This window comes from Onychostruthus taczanowskii, unplaced genomic scaffold (assembly GCF_017590055.1).
Source record: "Onychostruthus taczanowskii isolate IOZ18803 unplaced genomic scaffold, ASM1759005v1 scaffold131, whole genome shotgun sequence".
Taxonomy (NCBI): Eukaryota; Metazoa; Chordata; class Aves; order Passeriformes; family Passeridae; genus Onychostruthus; species Onychostruthus taczanowskii.
The window spans coordinates 738,397-765,111 of record NW_024498474.1 but is presented as its reverse complement, the minus strand read 5'-3'; the positions used below and the strand labels follow the sequence as shown (position 1 = coordinate 765,111).

The following is a 26,715-nucleotide window of genomic DNA, read 5'->3' as shown; positions in this document are numbered from 1 at the left end:
CTCTGCCAGGGCCCCAGAGAGCCCCAGTGAGTGTTCCTGCTCCAGCCACACACTGTCTGGAGAGCACTTCCTATTTATTTCCCACTGGAGTTGCTTTGCTTCAGGCTGATTAACTCGATTATTGGCCAGTGGAAGAGCCATACATTTGATATTTATGAAAGCACATATTGCAAATTTACAAAATTACTGGCTGGCATTTCAGCATGCACCAGACGGTTCATTGTAAAGCAGCAGCACCAAAGGACCACATTTTCAGCACCACAATACCCTGCAGCAATCTGCCTCTAATTAATGAACAGCACAAATATTAGCATTCGTTACACTCAGGAGAACAGCATAGCAAAATGGATGTTTTTTACAAATAAAAGCAGCTCATTATGTGTTGCTTAAAGTCTCCTTATTTGCATTAGTTCTTTGATTTTCACTGGGGTGCTGAAATGTGCAGTTCCATGTGACATGCTGCCTTTAAAGGGAAAATGTCCATCTGTGATTCCTAAGCATTGTGTTCTGTTTGTAACTTGCTTCAGTTCTCCAGTGTTTTGTTCTGTTCAATATCCATTTTCTGCTAGTCCTTGCTGAAATGAAATATTACCAGCAGGCAGTTATGGCATAATGGGAATTATCTGCAGCCACCTTCCTGTATACTGATTGCCAGATTAGACAAATATTTCACCACAGTATGTTTACAGTATTTTCATGTACCTTTAATTTATATTAATAACTTTTAGAGCTCTTGTTTTTAACTGAAGCTACATACCCAGCAGCATTTGCAACACCTTTGCTTTGCATGGAAATAACTTGCCTTACATGAATTGTACGTATGTGTCTAGTGTGACTGTCTGTGACTTTGGGTTGCCATACATTACATTTTTTAAAACTCTGAAATCACTTCTAAGTTGATTCACAGTTTTTTCTTATTATCTCTCCTTTTCTTCTCTGTCTTCTCTTTCCTCAGTCAGTTCATTAGTTGTCAATGAGGATGTTCCAAGGAAAGGACCATGCCTCTTAAAACAAAAGCCTGTTTGTTTCATTGTGTAGGTGTGAAATCCCCTTAGATGAAATGCCGGTTTGCAGCTGATTCAGATCTCTACATATTTGATCATATTTTAGATTACTGCAGAATTACTTTTTGCTTTTTATTTTGGTCATTAAGAAAAACAAAACTGCTAACCCAATGTTATTCTGACAGTTTGCTAACACTGGCTTTCTCTTAGAGGAAATCGACTTTCAATCAGTTCTAATGCTTTCCCCCTTTTTTCTTGTTTTTCTTTTTATTTGAACATTGATCTGTAACATCTGAACAATCTTGAGATGCCTCTCTTTGTGTAACTTCACTGTGTTTCTTCTGGTTTTGATTTGAAATTTTGTTGTTGTTGTTTTGGGTTTTTTTTAGTGGTGTCCTGGTTTGGTTTGTTCCAGCTTTGATACTGTATGTGTGGTTGTGCTCTAGAGATAAAGTGAAGCAAGTTATTTCCTGCCATTTTCCTTTTCAGTTGGTTTTTTTCCCATCCCCCGTTAGCTTTGCTTTGCTCTTGTACCCTCAGATCTTGTGGATCCACCATTCCCGGCCCATTTTGTTGACCTTCCTACCACTACAGTCAAAGACTGTCATTTTCAGTCCTGATTACATTTTCCAATCTCTATTTTTGATTTCCATTTTACTTTCAATGTTTTTCATTCGCATCAAAGATGACGAGACAGAATCTACAGAAACATCTGTCCTGAAAAGCCATCTGGTTAACGAAGTCCCTGTACTAGCCAGTCCAGACCTGTTGTCTGAAGTTTCTGAGATGAAACAAGATCTGATCAAAATGACTGCCATCCTGACAAGTGACCCTTCTGATAAATCAGGCTCCATTAAGGTGAAAGATCTTGAAAAGTCCGCTGAAGAAGAGCCAGGAGAACCTTTTGAAATAGTTGAAAGAGTGAAAGAGGACTTAGAAAAAGTAAATGAAATTCTGAGAGGCGGATCCTACACCAGAGAAGAACATGTTTTGCAGAAGTCCCTTTCCAGACAAGAACCCTTAGAAGAAGAATGGATCATTGTCAGCGATGAAGAAATTGAAGAGGCCAGGAGAAATGCTCCATCAGAAGTCACAGAGCCGAGCCGCGTAGAAGTCAGGGTAGACAAAGGGACAACAAAAAAAGGGGAGCCAGACGTGACAGGTGCAGAGGATTTAAAAACACACGTTTCTCCTCATGAGGGACAGCCACAGGCCTTACAAGAGGAGGTAGTAGAAGAGAAAATCAAAGCTGTAGCAGTAAGCAGGGATTCTGAAAAAAAAGGAAAAGAATCTCCAAAAACTGGGAAATCAAGCTCGCAGGAGCAACAGAAGGCAGCCTCAGAAGTTAAAAAGCCCCTTAGGGCAAAACTACGAGAAAAACCAAAGCCAAAGGAGGGCAAGGTGCACAGCAGCGGAGAGAAACTGAGACTGCCTAAGCTCACTGCAGACGAGGCACCGGCTGGGGAGCCTGGCCTAAAGGTGACAGGTGCTCCAGAGCCTAAAGCTGTGTCCCCTGTTATCGAGGAAACTCCCATTGGGTCAATAAAAGATAAAGTGAAAGCTCTTCAGAAACGAGTGGAAGATGAGCAAAAAGTACGGTCAAAACTGCCCGTCAGAGTTCAGGCCAAAGAAGGCCCTGCCGAAAAGGCGCCTAAAAAACCAGCGCAAGTCAAAAAGCCCGTGGCACACAAAGCCCAGCCGCCCGTCTCACCTTCTTCTAAGACAGAGAGACTGGAAGAGACCATGTCTGTTCGGGAACTAATGAAAGCCTTCCAGTCAGGGCAAGACCCGTCCAAGAATATTTCCGGACTCTTTGAACACAAATCTGTCAAGCAGAAACAACAGGCCCCTGAGAAGGAAACTCCCCGCAAGAAAACAATTCCTTTGCAGAGTGAAACGAAGCGAGTGTCAAACCTCAAGACAGACAAACAGAAGGACAAACCAAGCATGGTGTCAAAAGCAGAGAAAGAGCCACAATCAAAGAAAGGGAAAGCTCAGATTTCCACCATCGAAACTGCCAAAAAAGCTAGTGGCAAAGATCAAGCAAAAGAACAGAGCAGCAAAAAGCCAACCCAACCTCTCCCTCCAGTAATGGCTGCTGAAAGTGCCAAAGAAACGGCGGCTGGGAAGAGCAGGACTTCTGATGATCAGGGAGATCTTGACTTCCAGATCAGCCCTGACAGGAAAACCTCAACAGACTTTTCTGATGTCATTAAAGAAGAACTGGAGGATAATGACAAATACCAACAGTTCCGACACCTCTCAGTGACAGAGGAGGGAGAGGTTAACTTGGAGCAAGTACTGACCAGTCCTTTTGGTGCTGCTTTTCCCACAGAGTATGGGAAGGATGGATTCCTTCCTGCTCTTTCTCTGCAAAGTGCTGCTCTTGATGGGAGCTCAGAGAGCCTTAAACACGAAGGTGTGGCTGACTCTCCAGGCAGCCTACTTGACGGGACCCCTCAGATCAGCTCGGAGGAAAGTTACAAGCATGAGGGTCTGGCAGAGACTCCCGAAACAAGCCCAGAAAGCCTTTCATTCTCACCAAAGAAAACTGATGGGCAAATTGAAGACGCTAAAGGAGCGGCTCAAGTACACACAACAGCAGAAACATGTTCAACGAAGGAACTCTCCTCAAAGGAAGATGCAAAAGGTATTACTGAGAGGCAGCTAGATGCTGTTACCGCGACTAGTGAGTCTCATTCTGACCATTTATCAGAAGAGCGTGTACCTCCAGCCTCTGAAGAAGAGGCTGATAAACTTAAAGAAAGTAGCTCAGCTTCCATTGTGAAAGATATTAGCAGGGATAAAGAATCCAGAACCACTGCACATTTCACTAAGTCTTCTGAAACACATGACACTGCTTTAGAGAAAGAAAAAGATGTAGCCTGTGAACGCCGTCTTACAGTTAGAAGTCCCCAGAAATTGGAACTTGCACTTGCTAGCCATGATAGTGAGGGCTTTAGCCCAGTTGCAGATGACTCTTTGACTATAAGTCATAAAGACTCCCTGGAAGCAAGCCCAGTGCTAGAAGATAACTCATCACACAAAACACCCGACTCTTTGGAGCCCAGTCCTATGAAAGAGTCCCCCTGCCGCGATTCCCTGGAAAGCAGCCCCGTAGAACCAACAGTGAAGGCTTGTATTTTGGGGCAGGGTCCTCTTCCGTCTGTTCATAGCAAAGCAGAAGCCTGTCCAGAGCTGGCATCGGTGCGTTCCAGGATTCTCCGTGACCCTGAGGGAAGTGCTGATGATGACAGTCTAGAGCAAACATCCCTCATGGAGAGTTCGGGGAAAAGCCCCATTTCCCCCGAAACTCCTAGTTCGGAAGAAATTAGCTACGAAATCACACCTAAAATGGCAGACATACCAAAGTCAGCCACCATCCCTGAAGTCAATGAAGAACCAGAGGACGATTCGGAAAGTGAACCAAAGAAGAGATTCACCCCTGAAGAAGAGATGTTTAAAATGGTGACCAAAATCAAAATGTTTGATGAATTGGAACAAGAAGCAAAACAGAAGAGAGATTATAAAAGGAGTTGTAAGCAAGATGAATCTTCTGTGGTTGCCAATTCAGAAGCCTCACGGGAGGCTGAAGCATCGGAGCCAGCTACTGTAGTAGAAAAAGGCATACCCATGGTGGTGACACCTGCTGCTGAATCTAGAAAGAGTTCTTCCTCTTCCGAAAGTGAGCCGGAGCTGACTCGGCTCAAAAAAGAAGCTGACTCAGGCCTCTTAATGGAGCCTGTGATCCGAGTGCAGCCACCCTCACCGTTACCATCTAGTATTGACTCCAGTTCTAGCCCTGACGAAGCGGGTTTCCAACCCATTGATTCCCAGCCATGCTCTGTCGGGATAGGTGAGGTTAAAGCACCAGGCAAAGGTGACAAAGAGGAGCTGCATATCCTTGGGCACAGCTGTAAGCCTTCCATGGGCACTTGTCCCTCCGATGGTTGTGCGTCAGCAGAAAGTGCAGAATCAAAATGTTGTGATGGTACAGGTGACTGTGAGATGGTCGGTCCCGATGCTCCGATCACACGATCTGGATGTACTCCCTGTCACTCTGTTGGTGACAGTTCTCAAAAAGAGGTTCATGCTGAGTCTTCACTAACAATGGGGCAGTGTGAGGCTACTGAAAAAGGTGTCAAACCCGCGGCCCTGTTACCAGGCAGCGATCTCATTTCGATGGGAGCTGTGTCAGAAGAGGCAGATGGTCTTTCTCATGGACACGGTACCACCGAGTACTCTGTCCCACACGACAGCAAACTGGCCGAAGGTGACACCATTGACCATTCTGCTTTGGCAAGGGATTCAGGAAAAGCAGATACAGGTTGTGAGAGATCTCACAGGGCTGCTCATGCTGAGGAGCCCTTACCAGAGTATTCATCCCTAACCACTGACACAGGGGAACTCGACAGCTGTGCAGCAGATGCCACTGACGGTAGTGCTCCGTATATAGTGAGCCCTTACGAAAATGTGTCTTCTGGACATTTCTTCATTGACTCTGAAAGTGAGGTAGGATCTGGTAGAAGTCTGCTATCTAGGGAAACCTATTCTATTGCAGAAGGGAAAGATCAGACTGGTGAAGCTCTACTTAGTAGAGACACGGGCAGTGAATATTGCTCTTCAGAGGAAGTGTACATGGAAATAGAGCCCAAACCAGAGGATGGATTTCAGACAATATCACAAGGGTCTCCGACCTCAGAATCAACAAAATTATCTGAATCTGCCCTTGAGGATATGAGACAGGAAACAGAGAAATTGGTGGGTCAGGTCGTCATCACAAGAACCGATGTGGATTCTGACATGTGGAGTGAAATACGTGAAGATGATGAAGCTTTTGAAGCTCGGGTGAAAGAAGAGGAACAGAAGATATTTGGGTTGATGGTAGACAGGCGATCCCAAGGCACTACCCCTGACACAACACCGGCCAGGACACCCACTGAAGAAGGGACACCACTCAGTGAACAAAATCCTTTTCTTTTTCAGGAAGGCAAGTTGTTTGAGATGACTAGAAGTGGAGCAATTGACATGACCAAAAGGAACTACCCAGATGAAAGCTTTCACTTCTTCCAAGTGGGCCAGGAGCCTCAGGAAGAAGTTTCTTTATGTGAAGAAGTGAAAGAAGCAGCAGAGGCAGAATCTTCAAAGCTGAAGGAATCAGTGGACCCATTTGCACCGTCAGAGTCAGAGGAGTCAGATATACAAGAACAAGATGCATTGAGATATTCACCCCCATCTCCTGAGTCTAATGATGGATCTGAAGAAATGGGTGAAGGTGCCAGTGCAGGCACTGCAAAAGCAGATCTTAAATCCAGAATTCCAATTAAAATGGGTATTTCAGCTTCTTCAAAATCACCAAAGAAAGAAATTGCTGCCTCTGAAGCTGAGCCCCTCTCCAGAATGGAGACTGACACGGTTGATAGCAGTCAGGTGCCTTGCCCCATCTCTCCCGAGCAGTGTGCGGTGGAAGATGAATTAGATTTTTCCAAAGTCACTCGATTGGTTAGTTCTGAACAGGGTGAGGAGTCCCCAGACTCTTCCCCAGAGGAACAGAGATCTGTGATTGAAATCCCCACTGCTCTAATGGAGAGTGTGCCTTCTTGTGAAAGCAAATCCAAAATCCCTGTAAGAACAGCTGCTGCCGCATCGCAATCCTCACAACAATCGGAAAACGAGAGCCTTTCCCCGGATGACTTCCTGGACAGTTCGCAGTGTGAAGGAAAAGATGACCAAGCGAAACCAAAGTCTAAAATTCCCGTGAAAGCCGCTTTCCAAAAAGCCGAACCACAACACCCATACGCGGACACGTCCGTCCGCAGGCCAGAGTCACCCAAAGTGCTCGACGTGACGAGCGCAGTCCCTGCAAAGCCAGACAGCCGCAGTAAATCGGAATCTGACGCCAGCAGTCCCGTGGACCCAAAGACCAAACGTTCCATCAAAGCCAGGAGTTATGCTGAGGCAGAGGCAGAGGCCAGGGAGAGGGAGAGTGAGATGAAGTTTGAGTTAGACTCAGATGAGGCAACAACAGCAAGATCGAAGGTATTTTCTTCACGGTTGCCAGTTAAAAGCAGAAGTGCTACAGGCTCCCGCAGTGCTTTTAGTCCCACTAAAGAAAGTAAGGACCATTTTTTTGATCTTTACAAAAACTCCATAGAGTTTTTTGAAGAAATTAGTGATGAAGCTTCTAAATTAGTGGAAAGACTCACGCAGTCAGAGAGAGAACAAGAATTAGTTTCAGATGATGAAAGCAGTAGTGCCCTAGAAGTTTCAGTTATTGAAAATGTGCCATCCAGTGACACTCAGCAGTCAGTTCCTGAAGACATCTTTGACATCAGACCCATTTGGGATGAGTCTGTAGAGACTCAGATTGAACGTATCCCTGACGAAAATGCCCATGACCGTGCTGAAGGTATTTGCCAACGACTGGGATTCCCTGTGCGACGCATGTCATGAATTAAACTCTTTTGTTCTTTGTTTTCTTTGGTGTGTGCGTGTGTGTGCGTTTGTGCACAGGTGTAATGCGTGTGGCATTTTCTTTCAAGCTTTTGGTGGTTAGTTGTGCTTTTTTTTTTCCCTTGTGAGCCGTATTTGGTTTTTTTGTCTTGTGTCTGTGTTCTTGTCTGTGAAACGATCTCAAGATTGCAAACCATAAATGCTTATGGGAAGTGTTACCTTAATAAGCAAAAACACTTCTAAAAATATGTATGGTTTTGTCATTAAACTGATTGCTTAGGTCATGCACGTTTTGGCTTTTGACTTTTCCTGGCCCTATTACTAGCTATTAACTTCTACTAATAATGAAATTCTTGGGCGTCAATTGAAAGTGAGACAGGCAAATTTATAGACTTTTGAGTTAGTACACAATGAGATCTGCAGGAGTTTTAAACAATGAAGCTTTTTATGTTCCATTTTTTTTGACAGTCTGTGTCTGAAGAAAACTCTGAGTCACCAGTAACTCTCGTAGTACACATTTTCTGGTGCTTGGTTTTCCTCTCGCCTACTTGTGTGTTAGTACTGAGTAGCCCTCATGGAAATCAGAGCCGGAATGACACGTGCATATCACGAACCCTAAGCAATTTCCTGATTCTGAGGTGTCGCAGTTCACGTGTGCATTCAGGGAAAATCAAAACTCAAATTCCACCATCCTAAAATTAGCTCAGGGGATGGGAGGAGCTGTCAGTCTCACCATTAGTGAAGTGAATGAGGACTGACGAATGACTATCTGATTTTTCCTTGCCTTTACTGTCAGTATTTTGTCTCACTCCCCGTCCAAAGGGTCAAAGACGCTAAAATTAACAGTATCTCAAATACAGACCATAATCTGACATGCTGTATGGACTGTTTGAACAAAACTTGCCTTACAACACAAAGAACATGATCAGAAGCACTGGTCCCAATGACTTCTTCAACCCTAGCATTTACTAAGGAGGCATGGAAACTACGGCTCTTGACTTAGTCAAAGTCTTCAACTGAACTTTACAATGAAGTTTTAGAGTAAAATGCCTGGCCAAAATAGGCAATAGTAGGTGCTTCAGTCCTAGATTAGGTTTTCACATGAACATCTGATTTCCAAGTAGAAAAAATAGATAGTCCTGTGCTTTTTGAGAAACCAAGCTTTTTGGCTTCATTTTGAACCTAGGGATTTACAAGCCTCACTTGAGTTACGCAGCCTGTCCACATTTAGACACAGCAGCTAGGAAAAAACAGCGCTTTCCCTTCTTGGGCTCTCTCTCCTATGGAAATGGTTTTTAACTTGCAAAAGGCAACTTCCAGCTCTCTTTGACCTTTAGATCAACAGGATGATCAGGAAAGGACAGAGGAAAGACTGGCCCACATTGCGGATCATCTTGGATTCAGCTGGACAGGTAAAGTGCACATTTTCTGCTCCAGAGAGAAAGGAGGGGAATGGTCCACACTCCTCTCATGTTTATTTTGGATGATTTTCTGATTATCTAAACATGTTTTAGAAAAATATTTCAGAAGCTTATTTTGTTTGGGATACTAAGAGTCCTAAATGGGTTAACAAAGGAACCTGCTCTAAACAATCACTTTAATATGGTGGATTTAATAGCCTTGAGGCAGCAAACGATAGTGGGGACAAGTGAAAGTAACATGGATTGAGATGGAAATGTTTTCTCAGGTTTTGGGGTTAAACTGCAATTCACAGAAATTTACTTTTCTTTGAATGAAGTTAGACCAGGGGAGTAGTAGTAGTAGGAGAACTCTTTACAGAGATGGATTTCTTTTTCAGAGCTAGCAAGAGAACTGGACTTCACAGAGGAGCAAATTCACCAGATCCGAATTGAAAACCCCAATTCTCTTCAAGACCAGAGCCATGCACTCCTCAAATACTGGCTTGAAAGGGATGGGAAACATGCAACAGGTTTGTCTCCAGTTATTGTGTGTAACTGACTCCAGTCTGCTGAGGTGACAGGTGTGTTGTAATCATGAAGAAAATTTGGGGAAAATTTAGGCTACAGAAAGGATGACCAATGACCATCGATTTTACTCAGTGTTGTTTCTAATCTTGTCTGTATAACACAGCAGCTCTGCAAATTTGTTAAAAGGAAAAAAAAACCCCAGAGTGCTAGTTTTTATAGGCAGCCATTTGGTTCTTTTTAGATTTTACATAGCACTGCTTCTAAATGTATCTATAATTTATATACGACATTGGTCAGTCTCCTATATATGCCCTTCCGATGGAGAAGGGAGGGAATGTGCTTGATTCTTAACTGAGCTGCACGTGTCCTTCCAATGGCACAGATACCAATCTGACCCAGTGTCTGACGAAAATCAACCGCATGGACATCGTTCACCTGATGGAGACCAGCGGCATAGACCCCGTGCAGGGCCACGGCACGCGCACGTACGCGGACACGGAGCAGTCCTTGGCCCTGGACCACAGTGAAGGTAAGCGGCTCCTGACCCAAACTGTGGGTACCTCTCCAAGCATCGCTCTGCTCTGAAGTGTTGGCCCAGGCTCTTGTGACAGAGCACTGGAATCCTGTTTTGAAAGCACAGACAATGTGGGTGGACGCAAGCACGGCATCGCAAGGGTCACATTTCACCCGGCAGAAGAACTTTAGCTGATTCCTCAGAAGCAAACACTGTGGCCAGCAACGTTTGCCCAGTTTACCTTGGGGTTTGGTTTTTTTGCTTATACAAGTGCTTTCATGAGAGTTCAGAAGTTTGTACTAGAATTTGACCAAGACATTAAAAGGCAAACTACTCTCGTGCTTTCACAGAAAACCCCTTTGGATTTGAGTATCCAGGATATTTTAATTGTTAGGATGCTATTGCATTTCTTAAGTTGGAAAGTTCAGTGGATTAGATCCAGTGGTTGAAAACTGAAGAAACACCACCAAATTATTTGGCATGAAATCCTCTTTTCCAGGAGCGACACTTTTTGGTGCCTAACTCAATATTGAAGCATATTAGACAGCTGCAAAGGTCCCAGTTTTGAAGAAAATGTAGGAATAGAAGGCTGCTTGTTACAATTCGCATTCTCATATCACAGCCAAGTAGTTTTAGAAGATTAACCTCTCTGTCCACCTCAAATTCATTACAAGCTTTTTTGTTCCCCACCTCCCTCCCAGTTTGTTCTTCAGAATTCACTAGGTTTCCAGTGACTATGGCACCTATCCCTCTATGAAGTGTTTTCATCTTTTTTTTACAGTCGATTTTTCTAGAAGCAGATAAATAATGAATATGGGGGGGGGAAAAGTCACAAAAATCTATCCTACTGAGCTGGAAAAAAAATCTGTTGTGAATCCTCTTCTATACTTGGAGGGCTTCAAGCATAATTACTTGAGGTAACTTTCTGGGTAACTGTTATTTGCCTGTTACTGTCCAAATCTGGCCGTAGTAGTGGCAATCCAGCATGCCTTGGGCTACTCCTAGGGGCCAGGTGCCCTCCCACTCAAAGTGTTGAAGAACTTCAGGTCGCGTGTTGTGCCTGGGGATTTTCAGTGCACACTGAGCATGGGAAGGATTTCTGCATTCTGGTCAGACTTGTAAGGATATTTCTCATCTCTCTGCCTTGGCAAGGGTTTTCAGCACTGCAAGAGGAAGTGTGCAGCTCGAGACACAAGAAAGAACAGCAGAGACTGTCTAAGGACAGCGAGCCAACCGAGCACCCCCCTCTGGTCTCCGAGGAAGACGTGTCTGTCAGTTATTCCCCGTTCCAGGACAGTACTCCCAGGAGTGAAGCCGAAGTGTCCATGACTGAGCTTCTGAGGCAAGCACACAAGGAACAAGCAGAAACTGAATTCTCAGGGAAACCCCAAGACGTGCCAGGGAAACCATCTGCTTCACAACAGGAATACTTGTAAGTGCCGAAAGACCAGGATGAAGCCATAGGGAACAGGTTCTCTTTTCTCTGTGTAATAAGAGGATTTTACAGTTGCCTTTGAAACTTATGAACAGACTAGAATTTCCCTCAAATTGTGGTTTTCACTTTTTAATCCATGTGGGAGAAGCCTTGAGGCTGAGGAGAGAAAGTCAGTCTGTCACTGTGAGTACAAAGCAATAACTGTCTAGTACACAGGAAAGAAAAGAGGGTTGATAGAGGAGTGAAGGGGGTTTTAGGTCTGTGTTCAGTCCTCATGCTTGGATGACAAGTGATGACATATTAATGAAAGTAATCCAAAAGGACTCTTTCTTCAGCTTCAGGATGGCTTTTTCAATGGAGGCAATTTTTTTCAATTTAATCATTACTTACAAAACTCATAACTACCTATTAAGAACTGGACTTGTGCAAGTGCATTTCAGGTGGCCAAAGGACCAGAAATGGGGTGTTACAGAGGCAAGACACAAGTGCTTACAGGAATAACACATGATAGAGTACACATAGAGGACCTGTGAAGCAAAAACTTGATTTCTGAGGTGGGGCTGTCAGTGGGGTTGGTGTAATTTGGAATGGAATTTGAAATAGATCATGTTTATTTCTCCGCAGATTCCCTGATTATGTGCACCATGCTGAGACCTCTCTGCAGGGTAGAGTCAGGTATTAATAAGCTAGCAAAATTCCAGCTAGGAGATGCAGCTCCCAGCAGTCAAAGGGCAGCTGAGTCCAGCAAATGGACTTAGGGTGATTCCTTTGCTCAGGTTATGCCAGGAGAGAGTGTGGGAGACAGAAAATACCATCTAGGAAAGTTTCTGCTGCAGTGTTAGGTAAAAATACCAATGCTCCCTAAGGATTTGCATCAGGAAATGAATTTCTTTGAGGAACAGAGAATACTTTGAGACAATAGTGCAAACAGTACGTGAGAGTAATGACAACAGGAATTTCTCTACACTGCAGGTCTAATCTGAACTAGGTGGAAAATCGGGCTAGATTTAAATAGGAACATATAAGGAACATGCTCCAAGAGGAAATATACAACAATATTGAATGTACATTTGCTGGAATTAGATGTACTTTCTTTATCCATGTGTTACATAGTAATACATATAATAATAGGTTTAATTAACTTGGGGCAGCAATTAATCATGAATCAGAATTCAACCATAAAAATACCATTACAAAGAAAAACTGAACCTCTACTAAATTTCTGTTTGCTAAAGCTCCAGAATTCTACATGAAAGTTGTTTTTTCCTCTTTGCAGCTGCACAGCTTGTGCTCAGTGTTGTAAGTGCCTCACATCCTTCTCTAGCGATCCAGGCTCTCCCACTAAAAAAAAATAAATGGTAGTATGTAGAGATATGAGGGCACAAGTGAAAGCAAAGCTCTCTGAAATACTTTACAAACACCAGGTTTTGCAGGTGTGCATGGAAGAGTTGGATATCCATTTGGAGATTTGCTCAGGAAGATAGGTGGCATTCCCAGACACACTGCTGTGTAACTCCTGTCAAGGAGTATCAGTTATTTCTAGACTTTCCCAAACCACAGAAAACATAACAAAACTAAATCAGTGCCTAATGTTCTATTGCTGGAAATGGGGAAGCAGTGCATGGTGATAACTCACTTGGGCCTGTAATTCACAGCGTCACGACTCCAGGAACAGAGCAGTCCATGGGAGCTGGAAAAGCAGCGAGCGGAAAATCTGCGCACTCAAGCACGGCCAAGGGAGAGGCGCAGAGAGCCCCCCCACAGCCTCCGTCCCCTGTGCAGAGAGGAGACTCCCCCATCATCCAAGAGCCTGAGGACGCCCAGCTCCACAGGGAAAGCCTCTCTCCAAGGAGATCTAGTCTCGTGATAGTGGAGTCCACTGAGGAGCAGATGGAGAAGTCTGGAAGGGGCTTTGAAGAGGAATCTTTAGAAAAGGTAAATCAACAACTTTGCCTCAATGTAATTGACGCAATAAACAAATTTTTATGACTCGCTCATTCCTTAAGATAAGAATATTTGTAATTAATTTGCATCTGGCACTGAATTTTTCCTCCTTCCCTTTGTGGTTTAAAGGGTCAGGTGAAGGCTTTTCTCCCTGAGGTTTTCAAAGTTGAAGCAAACCCCAGATCCCAAAGTCTAGGCTGGTAATTCTGGTTCTGCTCTACCTTCCTTTGTCCTTTGTCCTGTGACAGTTCCATCTGTGCCTGAGAGAGAGAGTGTCAGTAACAGGGCAGAGACAAACCAAAACAGACATAATGCAGTCAAAGTAATAACAGTAAAGCTCATAAAGAAAAGCAAGGCTAGCCCAGAGCAGCATGAGAAGTGGTGTGAAAGGTCTCTAAAGTCAGTGAGACAGAAAAGAGACAGCAGCTGTGCATTGCAGAGCACTGGGGATGCACTGGAAGAAAGGTGTTTATGTAGCACACAGGCAGTATAGAGATACAGCGACAGGAGAGTGAAGAGGATATCAAAAACTGTACAGGGTAAGTCTTGGGTTGTGTGAGACAAGGGACTTCATGGCAGCGTTCAGAGAGGGGAAGACATCCACCAGCAAGGAAAGAGAGTAACCATATGGCTTTTAGTGGAGAATTAGTTTCCTGGCAGGTGAAGGTTTAAGAATAAACAGCTTGCTTTGCCTGTTCTAAGTGGAATAAAAGGAGAAGGCATCCTTGGGTAGGAAATTAGCTTTATAAGTAAAGTTAGAGCGGAGAAGGTGCAGCTGTACTGAGGCAGAAATTGTTTCACCTTTGTGTTTGTTAGAAACCAGGCCTTCTCTCTTTGCTCCTATGTGGCTGAAGGTATACCTCTAGAATGAAGGGTTTCAGAGCTCTGCCTCTGGGATCTCAGGGAAAAGTGGAATTTCAAGTGTATCAGATGATTGAAAGGGTATCTACAGCAGGGCCCAGTACCAGGGCTGCTGGAGGACAGCTGCCCTCAAAATAGTGCACTGTTTTTTCCCTCTGATACTTTTACTGAAGTGAAACTACAACACCAGCTGGTATCACCACCCTCCCTTATTTATTTTCCCTTTTATGTTTTCCTACTACAGCTATTTCCCAGTGCATTCTTTTCAGCCTGTCTTTGCCATCCAAGGTGTTTGTTTAAATTTTTAATTCTTCCTTATGCAGGATAGACAAGTTCAGCATTTGTTACTAATTCTTCCTTTCTGAGGCTACTGCTAACTGTCCTCTTGTCAACACTGTTCAGTCCTACTGTCTGTATCCTGCACTCTTGTACTTCCCCCTGTGGAGGATTTAAAGGCTTTTGCATATTTTTCTATGTAATTAACCCAGGAAGTGTATGCAAAATGTAAGAATTGCAGAGCTGGTGTAGCAAGACAGAAGCTGTAGCTACTGCTAGTACCACATACAGATCCTGCTTCCATGCTTCCCCTAGGAGTTAGCAGAGGAGTTAGGTGGGCTGGAGCTCAGCTCAGACGAGGATGAGATGGTCACCACCAGAGTCATTCGGCGCCGGGTGATCATTCAGGTACCGGGAGTTGAATGACTGCACGAGCCTGTGCTGCCTTAGGCCTGAGTTTGTGTTGCACCTCAAGCTGGGATGCTCCCAAATAATGCATCTCTGTTGGATAAACCTTAGGATTACAGTAACACTGCTAACCCACCCCTAAACTCCATGGATGCCTCGGCGAGGAAGATGAAGGCTTGTCAGCCCTGTATACAACAAGGTCAACTAACTTATCTTTGCCTGTGTGCTGTGGCATCACTTTTCTCTGCATGCCTTTTTAAGGATTTATTTGCAGAATAGGTTTTTTCCTAACAATGCTGATTTTTTTTCCGCTCCGTAACCAATTAACTGATGTTAAAGTGGCTTATTTCAAGACCCACATGAAGGCCTTGCTTCACACAGCTTTGTTCTTTGTCATACAGGCTGATAGTATGCCTGAAATGCCACCAGAAACAGTCACAGAAGAGCAGTACACAGATGAACATGGCCACACGGTGGTGAAGAAGGTATTGTCAGTTCTGCCCCTTGCTACCTTCTTCCTCTCCAGGAAGGAAAGGAAAGAAAAATCATCCATAGAAATGCCAGACTTTCTGCTATCAAGGGGCATGATTTGAAGAGTAGAGTGGAAGGAATGAGAATTTCAGTTCATGAGAGATACCAAAGTTTGAACAACAATTTAGATTCTCAAAACTGTTCTCTTACAGTGTACAACCTAACAGGATCTATTTTGTTAACTTTCATTTAAAGCCAAGGAAAATTCTGCATAGATCCACATATTTTAGAAGATAGTTGTTTATTTCTTTTTTAAAAACCCCACCAAAAAACCCACTCCACTGCAATCTTACCTGTTTGTTTGCTTTTCCTAATGAAAGCAATGGAAGGCTGGGTCTGTAAGAGTCAGACAAACCCAGAGTCTAGATCTTCAAAATCAGATCATGCTTTGAAAAACAAATTCTGCACAGCACAGAAGTGAAAGGGGAACTTGTGTGCTCTTTTCTTTATCTGACAACTTGGTGCTCAGTGATTTGGTCTAGTACTTGGCTGAGCTGGGATGGTAGGAAACCCCATCTTCTGAGAAGATATCTCACCCCTTCAGCTGGATAGGCTATCTCTGGAACCTGTTTGAATTCCTGGTAGAATAAACCACCCCAGCCAAAGATTCCTTGATCTCATTGCACAGAGGCAAGTGTGACGTTTTTATGGATAGGTCTGTGCCTTGAACTGTGCCAGGCAGAGGTTTGGATCATCCACAGAAGGATGCACACCCACCCTCCTGAGCAATTTCACATCTTGAACCCTGTAATTCTCTTCTTGCTTTGGCCAGTGCCTTGAGAGCTTTAGCGCCAGATGAGTCTCTTGAGTAGGAGCTGAGGAATAGAACACGGAACCATCTACACAGGTTCTTTTATACAGGACAAAATGCCCTTTGAGTAGCAAATATAGGTAGAGAACAGAGAGGAAATGTTACTGCTATGTCTTTGGGGACTAAACTCCATTCCTTCAGGTGACTCGGAAGATCATCCGGCGGTACGTTGCTCCAGATGGCTCGGAAAAAGAGGAAGTGCTAATGCAGGGAACACCGCAAGCGCCCATCACTGTGGAAGAGGGAGATGGTTATTCCAAAGTGGTGAAGCGAGTTGTGCTGAAGAGTGACAGTGAGCACTCAGAGGTAGGGTGTGCTTTGCCCGCCGTGGCACAGAGCAGCAGCACCCCAGCAGGGCTGTTAACCACTGCAGCTTAGCGTGCTCATTCTGCCACTCAGTCCTAGAACCCCTCAGTTACAGTAAGTTTACCTTGCTGGTCTGGTCTTGCTTTGAAGAGGCTAAAAACATATATGATTTAAACAAAAACAGTTTTAGAGCCAGGTAATTAAAAATAAAAACAGTCTGAAAAGGTAAGTGCCTTGCTGCTGTACTTCACTGTCTGGCCCTACAGGCAGTAGGATCAGCACAACCAAGTTGTGAGGGAGGGCCAGAAGCTGGCAATGGGGTGTGCCCTCAGCAGTGCTGGGCCAAAACCAACGTGCAGCAAGCAGTTACTGGAAGTGTAAAATACATCACTGATACTTTTGCTTGCAGGAATTACTCATCAGAAGTAATTCTTTAGGAATAAAGTAGAAGAAAGAAGAGCCTTGATTTCCCCCCCCCCCCCCTTTTTTTTTCCTGTTTTCCTTTTTTCTTTTTTAAAATTTTTTCTATTTTCTTTTTTCCCTTCTTTTTCCTTTTCCCTCTTTTTCCTTTGTTATTTTTCCTTTTTTATATTTTTCCTTTTTCTTCCATTTTCTTTTCCTGTTTTTCTTTTTTACTTTTTTCTATTGTTTTCCTTTTTTCTATTTTCCTTTTATCTTTTTTCCTTTTTTTTTAACCTTTCTTATTTTTTTTTCCTTTTTTCCTTTTTCCTCTTTTTCATTTTTTGCTTTTCTTTTTTCCTTTTTTCCCCCTTGTTTTTTTTTTGTTTTTTTTTTTTGTTTTGTTTTTTTTGTTTGTTTTTTTTTTCTTTTTCTTTCCAGTAAGCTGACCCTAGCAGATCTACACTTTACCCTGTGGAGCCCATGGACACAGCAGTTAATGAGGCCAGTGCACATCATGAAGTGTGGAATTCATCTCCATCTCACTTGTGCTTTCTGACCTTGCAGGTGACCCTGTCAGAACCTGCCATTCTCTCTAGTGCCTCCAAATTCCAGTCCGAGCCAGTGGAGGGCCGGAAAGTCAGCAAGGTCATAAAGACCACTGTAGTGCATGGAGAGAGGACGGAGAAACACCTGGGGGATGCCAGCTTGGCCTCTGATCTTCCATCAGCCAAAGAGGACTTTGAAGAGGTAAAAATAACTTTTATATATTACAGCAGTACAGCAAGTGTGGTCACAACCCCAGGGACAAAGTCTGTTCTCCTGAAAGAACCAAAGCTGGTGGCCCAGCAGACTCAGCTGGCGAGTCCTAGGCTGAGGGTAACTCTATTCTTATACTCAGCAAAGTTACAAAAATATGCATACATAAATAATGTGTAGTGAAAGCTGGCATTGCAGAATTAGTGAAGATGCTTGCTAAGACTAAAAGAAAACATCATGTAGGCTTTGTGTGAAATTCTTAGAAGTCTTGGGTGTGAGTACAGTTAAAGTTCATTCCTGTGTTATCACTGTGGAGGTTATTATAGAAGTGGCTACAGTCAAGCCCCCGCCCCAGCTACATAGATGTGTTCCTCCCCTGCATCCAGTCTCTTGTCCCCTTTATTAGCATGTCTTAGATGTTGAAATAATACTTAGAAACAGATAAATAGATAAAAGCTGTGCAGCAGTAGGTGACGTGGATATGCATTTTGGGTTTTGTGAGCAGGAATCCAGACCAGCAGCCTGGTCCCCTTTTCCTCACAGAGGCCAAACAGGGGGCAAGAACTGTCTGGTAGAAGTTCAGAGACAGCTTGGGAAGGAGCACTTAGCGCCCAGCTACTGTCTCAGTAAATCCACAAGTCTGGAGCCACTACTGCAACATGCTTTGGTACAATCATTACTGAAATGAAACTGCCCCCTAGGAGACACTGTATGCCATGTGTCTGCAGGAGGGAGGGATGCTTCAAAGGATGCAGTTGCTTCTTACAGGTGCCTGTTCAGCATTTTCTCAGCACTGGGCTGTGTGAATATGAAGGACTAAGGTAGGAAGAGCTCCAGGTGTTTTGGGTGTGTTGTAATTTGAAGTTTGTGTTTTCATTGGAGGCTTTGAGCTATACAGGTCACCACATGACAGTGCAAGTCCCTGCTTTGGTAGAGAAAGAAATCAAGAAAGACGATGGATCAGTAATTAAAAGGTTTGGCTTGGCAAGCTGATGAAGTGTTACTGCAAAGGAATTAACACAGTCACAGGAGTGGATTGCAGTGAGTGCCTGCTAAGCTTTACTTGCAGCGGTACTAAAGCAATGACTAACCTGGCAGTGGTGATAGCCTACAGAACACTGAAATAAAACACTTTCCACACAACATTGGTACAGGAGTTAATACAAAGGCTGGTATTTATTATCTACAGTTTTATAAGTTTATAAGTTTAACAAAGAAGCATAGTTCTAAATGAATGGAGAATGAATGGATGGATGATGGGGAATGAATGAAGGGATGATGAATATTGGAGAATTAATGGATGTATGGTGAATGACTGGATGATAGGGAATAAATAGATGATGAATGAGTGATGGGATGATGAATAAATGGACAATGGGGGATGAATGAATGGATGGTGAAGGGTTGATGGATAAATAGGTGATATTGGATAATGGAGTGTGGTGGATATCCCATGTGTGGAGATGCGAATCTTGACTTCATGTTTCAGAAGGCTGGTTTGTTATATTATGATATATATTGTATTAAAATGATACATTAAAACTATACGAAAAGAATAGAGAGAATAGGATTCATCATGAGTCCTTGAATAGCAGGACTCCTGACTCTCCAAGAGTCTGAGCCAGTGGACTGTGATTGGCCATTAATAAGGAACAACCAACATACACCAATCACAGATGCACCTGTTGCATTCCACAGCAGCAGATAGTTAATTGTTCACATTTCTTTCCTGAGGCTTCTCAGGAGAAAGAGCCTAGCAAAGGATTTTTCATAAAATATCACTGCTACAGTGGAGAAGGATGGATGGATGAATGATGGTGATTAACAGATGGGTGGTCGAGAATTAATGGCTGGATGAATGACTGGATGAGGATGACCAGGAACAAACAGATGATGAATAAATGGAGGGATGACAGATAAATAGGTGATGGGTAGATGAAGAAAGGATGGATGATGGACAAAGGGATGCATGGGACTAATGTATGAATGAATGGATGGATGAGGAATGACTGACTGGTTGATGAAGAATGAACGAAGGGCTGCATGAATGGACAATGAATGCTAGAGAATGAATGAATGAATGGAGGGGATGAATGAATAACTGGATGGTGGAGAGTGGAGAAAGGGATGAATGAGTGGGTGATGGAGAATGAATGAAGAGATGGAATGAGTGGATGATGGATGACTGAAGGCATGACAGACTGCCTAGGATGAATGAATGGATGATGAATGTTGGGATGATGGTGATGAAGAAGGGCTGACTGAATGTTTAATGGAGAAGAAATGGCTGGATAGGGAATTGCTGGATGCTAGGGAATGAACAGATGATTAATAAAGAGAGGGCTGCAAGAGCAATAGGTCAATGGCTGGACAATGGATGAATGACGAAGAATGATTAGCTAGGTGGATGAGAATAAATGAGTGGCTGATGGAGAATGAATGAAGAGATGGATGAGGAATGACTGAATGAAAGAATGAGATGAATGAATGGATGGCGAAGAGGAATGGATGACAGAAAAAAAAGAGCTTGCTGAATGAGCAACGGCTGGGTGCTAGAGAACGGATCAATGACTCGATGACAGAGAGTAAATAGATGGATGAGTGATGACTGTGTGACGAAGCAGGAGTGGGTGACTGGGACACTTCCCTCCCCCTAGCGCCACTGGCACTCAGCGCTCCCTTTCGCAGTGTTATTGTGCTCTTAGGGCTATTGTGCGCCTCTTAGCGGTATTCGTGGTTTTTCGCGGTTTTAGCAGTGTTCGCGGTTATTTCTGCGTTTAGCGGTTTTAGCGGTATTTGCAACGGGTTCAGCGGTTATAGCGGTATTCGCGGGTTTAGCGGTATTCGCGGGTTTGGCGGTTATAGAGGTATTCGCTGTTTTAGCGGTATTCGCGGGTTTAACGCTTTTAGCGGTAGTCGCGCTCACTTAGCGGTATTCGCGGGTTTAGCGGTTATAGCGGTAGTCGCACTAACTTAGCGGTATTCGCGGTTTTAGCGGTATTCGCGGGTTTAGCGGTTTTAGCGGTATTCGCGGGTTTAGCGCTATTCGCGGTTTTAGCGGGTTTAGCGGTATTTGCGGGTGTAGCGCTTTTAGCGGTAGTTGCACTAACTTAGCGGTATTCGCGGGTTTAGCGGTATTTGCGGTTTTAGCGGTATTCGCGGGTTTTAGCGGTTTTAGCGGTATCGTGGGTTTAGCGGTAGTCGCGGGTTTAGCGGGTTTAGCGGTATTCGCGGGTTTAGCGGTATTCGCGGTTATAGCGGTATTCGCGGGTTTAGCGGTTTTAGCGGTATTCGCGGTTTTAGCGGTATTCGTGGTTTTAGCGGGTTTAGCGGTTTTAACGGTTTTAGCGGTATTCGCGGGTTTAGCGGTACTCGCGGGTTTAGCGGTATTCGCGGTACTCGCGGGTTTAGCGGTATTCGCGGTACTCGCGGGTTTAGCGGTATTCGCGGTACTCGCGGGTTTAGCGGTATTCGCGGTACTCGCGGGTTTAGCGGTATTCGCGGTACTCGCGGGTTTAGCGGTATTCGCGGTACTCGCGGGTTTAGCGGTATTCGCGGTACTCGCGGGTTTAGCGGTATTCGCGGTACTCGCGGGTTTAGCGGTATTCGCGGTACTCGCGGGTTTAGCGGTATTCGCGGTACTCGCGGGTTTAGCGGTATTCGCGGTACTCGCGGGTTTAGCGGTATTCGCGGTACTCGCGGGTTTAGCGGTATTCGCGGTACTCGCGGGTTTAGCGGTATTCGCGGTACTCGCGGGTTTAGCGGTATTCGCGGTACTCGCGGGTTTAGCGGTATTCGCGGTACTCGCGGGTTTAGCGGTATTCGCGGTACTCGCGGGTTTAGCGGTATTCGCGGTACTCGCGGGTTTAGCGGTATTCGCGGTACTCGCGGGTTTAGCGGTATTCGCGGTACTCGCGGGTTTAGCGGTATTCGCGGTACTCGCGGGTTTAGCGGTATTCGCGGTACTCGCGGGTTTAGCGGTATTCGCGGTACTCGCGGGTTTAGCGGTATTCGCGGTACTCGCGGGTTTAGCGGTATTCGCGGTACTCGCGGGTTTAGCGGTATTCGCGGTACTCGCGGGTTTAGCGGTATTCGCGGTACTCGCGGGTTTAGCGGTATTCGCGGTACTCGCGGGTTTAGCGGTATTCGCGGTACTCGCGGGTTTAGCGGTATTCGCGGTACTCGCGGGTTTAGCGGTATTCGCGGTACTCGCGGGTTTAGCGGTATTCGCGGTACTCGCGGGTTTAGCGGTATTCGCGGTACTCGCGGGTTTAGCGGTATTCGCGGTACTCGCGGGTTTAGCGGTATTCGCGGTACTCGCGGGTTTAGCGGTATTCGCGGTACTCGCGGGTTTAGCGGTATTCGCGGTACTCGCGGGTTTAGCGGTATTCGCGGTACTCGCGGGTTTAGCGGTATTCGCGGTACTCGCGGGTTTAGCGGTATTCGCGGTACTCGCGGGTTTAGCGGTATTCGCGGTACTCGCGGGTTTAGCGGTATTCGCGGTACTCGCGGGTTTAGCGGTATTCGCGGTACTCGCGGGTTTAGCGGTATTCGCGGTACTCGCGGGTTTAGCGGTATTCGCGGTACTCGCGGGTTTAGCGGTATTCGCGGTACTCGCGGGTTTAGCGGTATTCGCGGTACTCGCGGGTTTAGCGGTATTCGCGGTACTCGCGGGTTTAGCGGTATTCGCGGTACTCGCGGGTTTAGCGGTATTCGCGGTACTCGCGGGTTTAGCGGTATTCGCGGTACTCGCGGGTTTAGCGGTATTCGCGGTACTCGCGGGTTTAGCGGTATTCGCGGTACTCGCGGGTTTAGCGGTATTCGCGGTACTCGCGGGTTTAGCGGTATTCGCGGTACTCGCGGGTTTAGCGGTATTCGCGGTACTCGCGGGTTTAGCGGTATTCGCGGTACTCGCGGGTTTAGCGGTATTCGCGGTACTCGCGGGTTTAGCGGTATTCGCGGTACTCGCGGGTTTAGCGGTATTCGCGGTACTCGCGGGTTTAGCGGTAGTCGCACTAACTCAGCGGCATTCGCGGGTTTAGCGGTATTCGCGCTTAGCGGTTTTAGCGGCCTTCGCGCTCACTTAGCGCGATTCGGGGGTTTCACCTTACATGCGGTTTTAGCGCTCACTTAGCCGCATTCACATCCCCTTTTTTCACATTATTCCCGCTCTCTTAGCCTATTCATGCTTTTTTCCGCAGTATTCGCACTTGGCGCTTTTCGGGGTGTTCGTGCTCACCTCTCGGTGTTTGTGCTCACTTAGTGGTGCTTGCAGTATTCACAGTATTTGCGCTCACTTAGTGGTAGTCACACCCACTTAGCACAATTAGCAGTATTCTCTCCTTACATCTATCACCCACTCTCCATCCATTCAACCATCACCCAGTTTCCATACATCCATTCTCCATTCCTCATTCATTCATCATCCACTCTCTATCCACCCTTTCAATCATCATCCAAATTTCCATTAATCCATCCTATCATTGTCCACTGTCCAATTATCATCCACCTCTCCATACATCCATCCAATCATCATGCAGCTCTCCATACAGCTGTTCCTCATACAATCATCATCAACTCTTCATCTATCCGTCCTCCAATCATCCATCCATGCATCCAATCAACAGTCACTCTCCCATAATCATCCAACTGTCCACCCACCCATCTATCCATGCACTGTGATGCCTTTCTCTCTGGTTCTAGAAAGAAGAGGCAGACGCAGGGTGGTAAACAGGGGTGTTGTTATCTAAGTGTCCTTAGGTGCACTTTCCCTCAGGTAGAAAATGCTGAGGATGCACACCTGGAACAACACCTGTACAGTCTTTATTGATTTGCTTATTTTAATTAGCATTCATCCATCTGTACACTCATTGTTCATCCATTCCCCATCCACTCACTCTCCAACCATCATTCTTCAGTCTCCTTTCATTCATCACCCTTTTTCCAATTGTCATCCATGCTCCATACATTCATCCTTCATTCTCCGTGCATCCATCATCCATGCTCCAAGCACTTCGATGCCTTTCTCTCTGATTCTAGAAATAAGAGGCAGACACAGGGTGGTAAAAAGGGTACCTTTATATAGGGATCCTCAGCTGGAAAACACTGAGGACGCACACCCTGCATGATGCATGTAAAATTTTTCTTGATTTTGCAAATTACCATACCTGACGAGAGTCCCCCACTAAAATCCACCCAGTGAAGTCATGCCCCCAACTCTAGTATCTTCTAAATCCACCCCTCCTTGGATAAGGACTCAGCTCTGTTGATAGAAATACTTCTCAAAGACCTGATTTCAACCTTGGTTTCTATGGAATACCATGATAGAAGAGGGGTCCTGGAATTTGTTTTGTCTTTCTGCCTAAGAAAATACCAGAGCTAGGTTATAATAACAGGCTACAAACATATGTGTAAAGAGTACAGAGAACACATAAAATAAAAAGGGTAAAAATTCATAGGTGTTAGCTATTGCATCACACTTACACCTTGCTGTGCCTTCTCTCCAGCATGTGTAACTCTGCCTTGGAAAAGCCTGAAAACCACAATTCTCTCAGACCTCCAGAACCGTGGCCTTTCTAAGCTGGGTCTCTTTTTTTTTTTTTTTTTTGTTCCAGGACAATACTAAGTAAAGCCAGCACACAGAAGAGGACTGTGATGAAGGACCGCTATGGAAAACATGTTCACATAGAAGAGCTGGAAGACACCCCAGAAGCGCTCCCCAGGGATGACCTCCAGCATGACCTCCAGCAGCTTCTTAGGCACTTCTGCCAAGAGGACTGGACACAGGAGGCCAAGTGAGAAGCTGCCGCCCCTGCACAGCGCCACGTGACCCCTCCCATACGCAGCCGTCACCGTCCCTGGGTAGCAGAGTCGTCACTGCCGCTCCTACCTGTGCAGCTGCAGTGAATTCATTTCTCCCCATCCCGAGTTGCATTTTGTGCTGTTATGATTTTTCACCCTGTAAGCTAATTTGTGACCAAAGATAGCATCCTTCAGGCAGGATGATTTATCCGCCATGCTGGCACCCTGTCAGCGTCGCCACTTGTCCCTGTCCCTTTGCTCTGGCGCTCGCTTACTGACACGGCCCTTGCCAAGCAGACTTCATCGACAGGCCTCTTCCACTGACTGTGTACATGCACCGTACAAAGGAGTTGACGTGTAAACTGTAAATAGCAGAGTATTTGAACTCGCAAGACCGCAGAATACTCACTGCCCGTTGGCATCGTGGGTTACGAGATGCAGTGACCCTGCGGAATGGTGACAGATGACGGAACGGCACCACCCGGACCACAGACGCTGACTGACCCCGGAGGAAGCGCTGCAGAGCTACTACTGAGTACTGAGAGTTACTGTTTAGAGATCTGGTCTAGGCAAAGGCTGCGCCAGTCAGGCAAAAGGCAGCTGTTCACATGAATCACAGCTGACTGTGGCCATTAATTGTGCAGACACCTTCACACAGCCACTGCAATGTTTCCAAAAGAAAAAGAAAGAATAACTTCCCCACTAGGTACCCAAGTTGCTAGCAGCTCTACCTGCGGCATGTTCGCATATGGTATTCAAGCCTATAGATCCGGACCTGTGGTGGGGTGTATTAAACAATCCTAACTCCGGTAGTTTCCCGTTTCCATCACTGCTTAGCCAACCTCACCGACTGACTGGGAGTGCTTCCTGCTGGCCACTGCACTGTAGATAACTACGGAACAAAGACTTACCCACTATACAAGGAGAATAATTAATTCACCATGTTTTATCGAGATTGCCTCTTAGCCGATACACGCATGTGGCATTTGAAGGTCAAAACCAAACCCTCCTAGAACCATGTCAGCTTCTTGGCCCTCTTAGCACTGAGCGAGCAGTTTTTATCTTCTGATCAAATGTTTTTTAAAGAACAAGTGCTCACAATCCTTGGCAGCCGGTTTCTGTTCATATTTTGTTATGTAACTATATTATATATATATATATTTCTAAACCGACCCTCTGAAAACCACATTAGCATGTCTGCACTTTTACTTTCCACAAGGGGAACGTAGAGATCTGATGTTTTGGGTGTTCTATACCTTAATATTTAATGGAGGAAGCTCTGTAGGGTTTTAGCATAACACGCATACACACGAACACACCAACTTAATGCTTTTAAACAGCTATCTCATTTTTTTATAGTAGACTCAGCACCACAGTAAAACCAACCCTCTCTTCTAGGAGCAATCCTTTGTCCAAGCTTATCTGGCCTTCTACAATTATAGGGTTCTTTGGTTTTGGTTTTTTTTTTAATGACTCACTCAGTGCTCAGAACAAGGGCACTTCCTCATTAAGGTAATAATGCCAAAAGCATGGAAACACCTCTGGAGTTCTGGCTTCCTGTGGGCAGAACCATGAGGTGCCGTGCTGACACTTTTTGGGCAGGCAAGAAAAGAAACTTAAAGAAAAAAGTGTTTTGGCAGCCAAATCGAATGAGACCCCTGATGAAACATCTCACAGCGCATCGTGGCTTCCTGACTGTCCGAGACAGCACAGGAGGGTCTTCAAGGATGGGGCTCTCAAGAAATGCATTTCTGTTGTGTTATTTGCGGTGCAGATGATGTTCTGTGTAACAGCATAATGGTTATTCACCTCTTATTTTGATTTTTTGCTGTGTTATCAGAGAACTTGAATACTGTGAGAAGAAGTGAATTTTAAGTTGACGAATCAGCATCTTGTTCCCATGGTGATAACACTAATTGAATATATCTATGAGGGCATGTATTAGTTAAAAATTAAAAAGATACAACACTAACAATACATAGCTGCAATGTGTACAATGGCTGATTTAACTAAATAAAAATGTACAAGTGTTAAATGTAGCAATGGTGGCTCACTCGCTTTTACTGCTGGCCCGGCGGGATGAGGGACGGTGCCCACGCAGGGACCTCAGTGGTGCCATCAGTCACAGTTCCTCTGTGCCCAGCTTGCTCGCTTGTCACAGACACAGCGACACATCAAGGACACGACCTAAGCCAGAAGCTGCTCTTTCCTCTCTTCCTCCTTTTGCAATGACAGACAACTCTGTGTAAACAAGTCCAAGAATCAAAGAAATCCAACTCAAACCC

The 26,715-nt window shown here is 45.0% G+C and overlaps 1 protein-coding gene across 25 annotated transcripts in view; it reads left to right on the top strand.

Moving 5' to 3' along the window:
- The window catches only part of ANK2 (ankyrin 2), a 190,793-nt gene extending 164,324 nt beyond the window's left edge, over positions 1 to 26,469 (top strand). For all 25 annotated transcript variants that reach the window (XM_041396874.1, XM_041396867.1, XM_041396871.1 and 22 more), the window contains 11 exons: positions 8,795 to 8,869; positions 9,256 to 9,387; positions 9,768 to 9,914; positions 11,052 to 11,331; positions 12,990 to 13,269; positions 14,731 to 14,823; positions 15,225 to 15,308; positions 16,307 to 16,471; positions 17,438 to 17,620; positions 18,512 to 18,603; positions 24,244 to 26,469. In XM_041396874.1, coding sequence (XP_041252808.1) covers positions 8,795 to 8,869; positions 9,256 to 9,387; positions 9,768 to 9,914; positions 11,052 to 11,331; positions 12,990 to 13,269; positions 14,731 to 14,823; positions 15,225 to 15,308; positions 16,307 to 16,471; positions 17,438 to 17,620; positions 18,512 to 18,603; positions 24,244 to 24,427 — 1,715 coding nt within the window. In that variant the 3' untranslated portion in view covers positions 24,428 to 26,469. The remainder of the gene's footprint in view (positions 1 to 8,794; positions 8,870 to 9,255; positions 9,388 to 9,767; positions 9,915 to 11,051; positions 11,332 to 12,989; positions 13,270 to 14,730; positions 14,824 to 15,224; positions 15,309 to 16,306; positions 16,472 to 17,437; positions 17,621 to 18,511; positions 18,604 to 24,243) is intronic.
- Positions 26,470 to 26,715: the final 246 nt, after the last annotated feature.